The sequence below is a fragment of the Saccoglossus kowalevskii genome, chromosome 2, assembly GCF_978046115.1.
Source record: "Saccoglossus kowalevskii chromosome 2, keSacKowa6.1, whole genome shotgun sequence".
NCBI lineage: Eukaryota > Metazoa > Hemichordata > Enteropneusta > Harrimaniidae > Saccoglossus > Saccoglossus kowalevskii.
This window is the reverse complement of record NC_140642.1, coordinates 32,446,972-32,455,991: the sequence shown is the minus strand read 5'-3', so window position 1 is coordinate 32,455,991 and position 9,020 is coordinate 32,446,972. Positions and strand designations below refer to the sequence as shown.

The following is a 9,020-nucleotide window of genomic DNA, read 5'->3' as shown; positions in this document are numbered from 1 at the left end:
CATTTCCTGCCATCGACGGCTCGCCTATCAGCTTAGAGATTTTTAAAGTGCTTCTAGTACGTGGTTAAAACCTGGTCCGATTTTCGCCATTGCACAACAACAAGAGAAAGAGATGGGAAAACAGAAGGAATACCGAAGCAACCCGAACAAGAGGAGACGAGTTCGAGTCGTCCCGGAGTGGAAGGAGAAAGGTCTCCCGCCTCCGGATGAATACTATGACGTCACAAATAAAAAACAGGATTATGGAGGTAGGTGACAATTAATATTTTTGTTGTTAACTGAGACGTACATCAGACAGTGACACCATGATTGCGTGTGTGTTCTCGCACAAATCCACAAATTATTACATAACTGAACTATACAATAAATATGAAAACAAACAAATCAAAAATACACGTGGCTAATTTTATAGTTATACAACGGGTGGAGTTGGCAGGTGCTTATTAACGTGGTCTTATGAAACGTGGTCGCGTCGTACCTATTCTCGGGCAATGTATATACGTGGTGCCTCCTTAATATAGATTAACATAAGAATTGGCCACGACTATACAAATAGGACTATGGGGTTTGAGCATATTGACAAAATACTAGTGGACAGGGCAAACAATAAAATTTCTCTTCTTTTATGCTCCACTTCAAAGATTTTTTTATTAGGAATTTGCCAACGTTGTATACTATGTAAAACACTGTGTTGTTGATCGCCTGTGAATACATTCGCGTGGAAACACACGTAGTGTTCGGCCTGAATCCCAGTATAAACTTTTGAACTGTACTTCTGACTGTACGTATGCGTGTAAGGTCCTCTAAAACACATGTATTGTGGCCAATTTAATGACGTGTTTTGTTTTTGTTTTTTATATTTTTTCTTTGGCGATAACGTATGCTTTCATTGCCTGAGCTAAAACTCGCAACACCCGCCACAGTGGAATGCACCGCTAGTCCGGCCCTGCGTAATGTTTAGTTCTCGGTGATAGCCTACGGAATGTTGATCGTGAACAAGCTCAGGAAATCATTGAAGTTGGGGAGAATACTGAGTTGGAGTAGAAATAGTTGACAGAATATTTTATATATCAATAACAACACTGAATACTGCGTACTTTAAACCAAAACACGATAACAAGTTACGACGAACCCCGTATACTATTACGAAACATTAAACTAGTGGAAGGGTATGATGGATGTCACAATGAATTGATTTCCACCGGAGAGAACTAGCTTATATTCAACAACTGTCTCCTCGTATACCCATCCATTAGTTTGTCGTTACGCAACCATTATTTTCATCTTAAAAAATAAATAACCAGTGAATTTGTTGTTATGATTAAAAAATATTAATTATTAATTCTGAACAAAAATGTTGGCGACTTCTCTGTTTGTTGCCGAACTGCTGACTTCGGGGTAATCGGAGACAAATTTGAAAGCGTAAGTGACCGAAATCAAGTTCATTAATACTCTGCCTTTCATAAAACAATCCCAGCATGCAGTAGAGGTAAAAAAGTACAAGGAATTTAAAGAGATATTGTTGAAGGCAATTGAAATCAAGATCACACTTAACACCCGCTTTGTAAATCACGTTCTATACGGGAATAAAGCATCGGACAACTCGCACTCGCTATAACAAGTGGGACTCGCTAGGTCAGTCTTTTATGGCCAAATTGTTCTGCTTTTGGACAGGGAGAAAGCTCATTACACTCTCTGATGATAAAATGTATTTTAAATGTGTGTGATAAATCTTTTTCAGAGGGTTTAAGATGGGAATAGTCTATTACTAAACAATGATGTAACAATTGAACCACGAATAAAGTCCGTTATGAACACACGCGCAACCGTGTATCTCTGATGTTTGCGGCAAGTCTCGTCAGACTGTCTGGTTTCTTATCTAACACAACCAATACGCCATATAATCAGTCTTTGGCAAGTTGTCCGATGACATTTTTTTTTCGTGAAACACCACCAATCCATTACACAGCATCGGGGTATATATATATATATATATATATATATATATATATATATATATATATATATATATATATATATATATATATATATATATATATATATATATATATATATATATATATATATATATATATATATATATATATATATATATAAGCAGAGACTGTATTTTTGGAGAGTCTGACGCTGGCGTTGACACTTACTTAAAGAAGCATAATACTAAAAAAGTAACTCGAGAGTAATTCCAAATACGTGTCAGTAATGTATGCTATGAACGTTCGGCGTGTCTGTGCATTTTCACATATTTGCAACTGCGTTGTTATTTAGACTTCTAGTGAGTTGATAAAAAAAACTGATGGAGTGAATATATTAGACATTATGAGTTGTAGTGCAACCACCGCGTTTCAGTGAAACATGCGTCCTAATATTCTGACTTAATCAGTTTTCACGCATAGCGTTTTTCGCGTATTGTAATAGCGTCAAAACCATTTATAGAATTCTAATCGTCATCTCTGTAGATGTGATGACACACCGGGATGTCACGTGATGGTATTTAGAAAAATGAATCATAAGGTATCAGTTATGAAATAAGAAACTGACATACATAGGTCGCGGGGTTTTATCTTTGGCGCGTGTATTTGCTAGACAATTATCACAATTCGAATTATGCATGGTATATTGCTTCCCGCATCTATAAGACAGTTATATAAAATAGCATAATAATTTGATCGCGTAACCTTGTTTGCAAAAATATTGATGTCCTGGATCATGCATAATTAATATGTCTGGCCTCGAACTGAATATATAAATATAAGCACAAAAACGTGTTTTTATTTATGAAAGTTATTTCTTTAGAACAATATACTTTCAACAACCCCACCACATCGACCAGCCAGAGTGATTGACAGCATTTATATTCATATTATCGGGAGCCAATTTAGGCGTACTTGTATTTGTACGCCTCATGGTAAAATGTTGAGGTTATACGGCGAATGGTTTCAGAGAAAATTATGAGGCGCACTCGCTGACATGCTGTACTGGGCGGTACAGTGAGAACTATCCAGTCGGGAGTGGACTCTTTATCCTCTCATGGTGTAATACTTTTAATTTACAACGTAAAGTCTCAGTATAGAGTTCTTAAATCAGTAATTCATCGCACGTAGCAGTCATCAAGTCTGTCCTACCCATTTAATACTGTTCTCTGAGAGAACATCCACGCCACAATGTAAAGTTACGGGTCACAGCAAAGAGCAACACCGTCGAGTTTTCCATTGTGAAACCGTTGTGAACAACGATATATAGTGTATGTTTATATAGTTTGTTTTTCTCTATCGTATTTTTCTTTCGAGATCATAAGAACAAACAACTGCGTGAATACAAATACAGAGGTTTAGATTATATCAGACATACCCGTTATATAGTGAAGGGTGTTCTTTGTTTAATGTTCGGTATTGCTTTTTAGACTAGTTTGTACTCAGTGTAACTTTATTTGTACACCATAAATAAACACATGTGAGATTAAGTGCTACTTTTACAAGATGGTTCGGGTATAACAGGACGTGTTTACGTAATCCAAGTGAACAAATTATACCCTTTAACAAAGAAGGAAGCAGACAAAACTAAACACATTACGTCAACGATATTATTATTATTATTCTGTAACGATCACAATTGTTTCCTGTTTCACTTCTGAATCTTTACTCCGGGACAAAAACAGATTCTTTGCAACTTGTTCTCCCGCTTAAAACTCTTGGGTTGGGAGCTGAACATTTCAAAGTTACAAAATTATCAACTCGAGTTGCATATATTGCACACATTGTCCGGATTTTGTTGTGGCGATAATGTTAAACCTCGAAATTCTGGTTTTCTTTCGCATTTCAACGAGATAGTCGATTGCCTTACAAACACAAGTCTTGTACATATACACATTAGTTAAATGACCATTATTATTATTATTATTATTATTATTATTATTATTATTATTATTATTATTATTATTATTATTATTATTATTATTATTATTATTATTATTATTATTATTATTATCAATACATTTAAATCATCACAACAATTTGAAATAGACATCAACATTGTGTTCAATTAAACATTTCAGGGATTATATATACATGTATATATATTCGAAGCAATTCGCAAATGCTGCGGACTCGCGTAGTGAATTATCCCAAATATTAGTGCCTCTGTATTTAAGACATCGTCACGGTCTGTGTCAGGATATATACAATGTCAGACCGCGCAACTCTAGAATGGACGCTATTTAAAGCTACTGTAAAACATGTCTTTTTCGCGAGCATGTCTTTTTCGCGAATTTAGCGAGAGAACTGATTCGCTATTTCAAGATGTCGCTAAAAATGAATGACTTTATTATCAATTCAAAATGACCGCCAAACAAAGACATCAACAATTACAAGAGAGATTCGCTAAATCAACATTTCGCTATTACGTCATTTTACCACAATTCGCTATAATTGCATGCCGCTTTTTCAACATGTTTTACAGTATTTAAAGCGGGGGAGTCGTTGCCTGCGCATGCGTCAGATGGCCATAGCGTGTCATTGTTTGCAAACAAGCGTCTACGCATGAGCCTTTGCGTTTTTAGCATGTGTTGTTATCGTCGCTTCGGACTCAGTTCCTGCGCGTGCGCAGGTGACGACCCTCCCTCTTTAATGCTAATACAATATATGAAATATATGCAATATATAAAAAATAATGTTGGTATCGCACTACGTCGTTTAGTTATCACGTTTACCGCGTCATTCAACACTGGAAGCGTTGCAGTCGCCGCGTTACCGGACGATCCGTAATGAGTCCCACACGGCGTATGAAACCCCTCCAGCTTTAAATCAGATGGTGCTAATTAGAATGTACTTTGTAAAAGTAACACAGCTTCAGTAAAAATTTCAGTTTTTTTTAAAGGCAATCAAAGTTTTGATCATTTCTGAGGGGTTTTTGGGGGTAATATTACAATTCAGCAGATGTTAACACGGTTACAATACACTATCGTGTATTTGGGTGTTGCATATGCATTGAGTGATGTTGATACAGACTGGTCAGGTGTGCATCATTGATCGATGGGATAAATTGTATTCTGTTGCGTTGAAATTGCAAAATGACAGCGATATTTACATTTTAACAATAACAATTCTTTGGTTAGATACCATGGCAGAAATGTACAAAGCGTCCAGCCCAGTACTGAATACCGTCCGTTGGGAAGTACTGTGAAATTATTAATTATCACTGGGGTTTTAATATCACTCTTCTGATAATCTGCGCATATTAACTGGGTGTTTTTTTTTATCATGTTTTATTTATGCAGTTGAGGTATTGCTTAGTTACCCATATTTCCACATTACGGGCAAGGTTGTAACACTTTCGAAAATGTTTAACTGGTTTTCGCAAATAAGTATTTGCTTAGCTATACAAAGCTATCTTTACATGATAGATAAACACCAACATCGACGCACGTTTTTTTGATCGTTCAAATATGTTATGATACAAACAATACAGAAATGAGAAACTCAACCGGAAAACGTTCTGTCACAAATAAATTTTCTGACGGCTAGTGTCAAACAAAGGGAAAATGATACAAATGCTGGAATATTTGCCACAACCCCGAGTGCAAAGGGTCTTGTACTCAAGACAACGATAACGTTGATTGATTGATTTGTCGTAGACATGTTTGACAAATGAGGACCGTTTAGCCGTTTCCGTGAAACGTTAAACGGAAACGTAATATGCGCCCGATGACCCCAAGCGGTGGAACCATTGAGCTTGATTCAAAGAAGCTAGCTTGGATCAGGGCGCGCCCGTGGTTTATGAGATCGAGTTAGAATTATCATTTGAATTATTTTTTATGACAAACGAATTGGAATTTGAAAAGAAAACTCGACAAGCCGGCATGCTAGTTCCCATCTAAGGTTCCACGGTACAACATAGTATCGGATGGAATTAACACGTTCGCTTAGGGAAATGACCCAGGGTTATTTATACATGGCATATCCAAGTAAATGGTGCGTTACTCTCGATGTTTACTCTAATTGGATTCAATAATTCGTCCTGTATCGTGGTGTATGTATATCACGATGTGTATTAAAAATGTACCATTTTTTGTTTGTTTCTCGACTGTAGACGTTGACCAAGAGAAGGCACTGGAATTGATTAACGCCGTGCGGGAAAGCGACATGTTGGGCGTACGTCGTTTGGTCCGCGCAGGCGCCCGGATCAATTGTCCCATGGATGGAGGATGGACTGCGTTACACCACGCCGCCGTGGGTGGCCAACTTGATATTGTCAGGTACTTGGTGATACGAGGCGCTGACAAAACGATGATGACGAATGACGCTAAGTTGGCCGTGGATCTAGTCAACGATAACTATACGGAGATTACGGAATTATTGCGCTGAGACGAAAGATGGAGTCATAGTTTTGTTAGTACATTGTATATATAAGCCAGGGCATGTTGACGAACATGAAGCATGGCGCCACCTGAGGGGTCACTGGTTGGTTACCGGACAGGAGTGTTCATCTACTTTCATTTTTTAAAGGACATGTTTTGTTAACGTTGGAATTCCTGGCTTGCCGAACTAATTCACAAACGTGTGTTCTGAATCAGAGGCTTAATAATGGATATATGGATAGGGGGAGTTAGTACAACCACGATGCACATAATGATTGGACTAATCACGCGTATAGCGATAAATTTATGTGTTTTTTACTCTAATGACAAATTTACTCAAAATTTTATCATTTTGTTAACTGAACGTTTTAGAGCTTTGCTGGACTAATCTGACTTCGCAAAGCAAGTTTATGCATCATTTTGATTGGTTCCTGTGATGTTTGTAAATTGGTTTATTTCATTGGTGAATAATAGCACGGTTACTAGATACTAGTAATGGTGATTCACTTTCTATAATGTGGAATCCCGGTTGGAATCTGAGAGTCATCGTATTCACTGTGATAATCAATTCAGTTAATTATTATAATAACAAATATTATTATTATTATTTATATATAATACAAGAAGTATTCTTATTTGAGGTTTAATCACGACACGTGTACGCTAAATTGAAAGTGGATATTCAAATTGTTAGATATTGGAAGATGATCTTTCCAACCGTATCACGTTTCATGAGATAAGCGAATGTTATGCTCGTCTTGTTTTTAAAATAAAGCTGGTGTCTAAATACGTTGTATTGATTTATGTTTCCGCACGTTTATTTTAGTATGCCAAGTATTGTACATGCTATCTGCGAAGTGGCGGTAAATAATGTGACATCTACCAAAATGGATATAGTAATTAATAACTGGCCACTTTTCACTTTTCATTGTCCCGGTGTGCGTGTCAGCGAACGTATATACACGATGAGGGTGGAGTCCCTGTCACGTGGGTAGGTTAAATCACGGCGAAGCCCCTATAGCGAGAACAACGCGAGAAGTGCGTGCTAGCTCTAGGGGCTTTCGGCGTGTGTTCACAAGCTCCCGTGGTCTCCGCTACTGTTGTTGGTATGTTTGATCTCAGAAGTGGTCTGAGGTTTGATGCGTGGACAAATCCTGTTCGAAAGTTACGATATCGTAAAAAAAAACTTTCCCCGGGTTTTATACTGATAGTATGCGGGTGGCATTACTTGGGAGGGGTGTAGTAGTCTCGCCATTGAACGCAATAATTTTATTACGAAGATCGGATGTATAATGAAAAGATATTTCAGTATATTTGAGGTTTACTGGTAACACATTCAAAATGACAGCGTCTACTTCGTATCGGTCAGAATAATCGTCGATACTTGCTGGAATGCGATCTCCATCGTATACAAGCCTACTAGTCCGATGCGTATATCACATTCAGTTCAGTACGGTTTTATTGCCTCTCGTTACTGGTGTAAAACATACGCCTAACCAATAGTGCCTGGCATCTAATGATGTACGAGATGTACAGAACTATTAATACTCGACTCGCAAGTTCATACAAACTTGATTTAATAGTATAAGTGGAAAGTTAGCGAACATTCTAAAGAAAAAGTAATACGTCGTGTTTGCACAAGAGGTTTAAACCTCACATCATGACGTGTCAAATATCTGTCGATGTTGATATTGATGTTGATAACTAAATGCAACTCGGTAAACACGTTTGTAACTTGTGCTTATTATTCCGCTAATTTGCGTATTAATTACCCAATCACGTTGTCTTGCTTTTGTGTACATTTAATTCAAATGAAATAAGATGTAATAGTCGTTTGATGTCTAGTAACAGTTTGAAAAGAAGTCGCAAATTTGCTAATTCAATAACATCCAAAACGATCTGCTCGAATGAAATGAAACATAAAACAAGGACTGCTTGGTCGATTTGGATCCGAATCCAATCTGTACACAATCTAGGTCAAATATACAAGCATATCTACCAACTTTTAATCGCTTTTCACAATTTTGCACGCTGTTTTTTCAACATTTTACGGTCAGGGTCAGCTTATGTGACTATCTGCAACTATAGGATGCTTTCATCTGGCTTTTATTCATTTTTTTCGACTTTACAATTGCAGAGTTCGATAAGCCAACAAATATAGGTCAAATATAGACATACATCTACCGACTTTGCAATCGTTTTACACAACTTTGCACGGTAAGTTAACAGCATAAAGCCGCTATGTTCAGACAGCATACACAATTTGTTCTTTGCATTACAACTTTCCCCACAAACTGAATGTCTCAAAACACTCAATTTATACATACTAAACTTACTTCTATGGTGTAAGTATCTCAGTGTTTGTATTTGAACATTGAATTGTTCAAACAGGTTGAATCGTTCCAATTATTCAAAAGAATTTATATAGCGCCAAAACCCAATACGGAGTACTGTTTAGTGCCGTTGTACAATTAAATGTTAAACGCTCTATTGAACATGATTTTTCAGACTTTTTCTGAAATTTGTGATTTTTGATGCAAGTCGTTCACAGACGAGTGCTGTCCGCGAAAAAGTACTTCCTCCAATAAATGCAAGTAGTGTGTAACATTCATTTAGCTGAACGAGAGAAGAACAAGGATTGGAT

The 9,020-nt window shown here is 37.0% G+C and overlaps 1 protein-coding gene across 1 annotated transcript; it reads left to right on the top strand.

The window, feature by feature from the left end:
• On the top strand, positions 1-6,603 carry LOC100377555 (protein phosphatase 1 regulatory subunit 27-like). Its single transcript, XM_002731075.4, has 2 exons — positions 1-248; positions 6,109-6,603. Exons 1-2 carry the CDS (start codon positions 113-115, stop codon positions 6,381-6,383), a joined length of 411 nt encoding a protein of 136 aa, XP_002731121.1. The 5' UTR covers positions 1-112; the 3' UTR covers positions 6,384-6,603.
• The last annotated feature ends 2,417 nt before the right edge of the window (positions 6,604-9,020 follow it).

Coding starts and splice junctions, on each gene's coding strand:
- LOC100377555 (XM_002731075.4), top strand. CDS start 113: ATGGGAAAACAGAAGGAATACCGAAGCAACCCGAACAAGAGGAGACGA. Junction 249..6,108: donor TAAAAAACAGGATTATGGAG/GTAGGTGACAAT, acceptor TCTCGACTGTAG/ACGTTGACCAAGAGAAGGCA.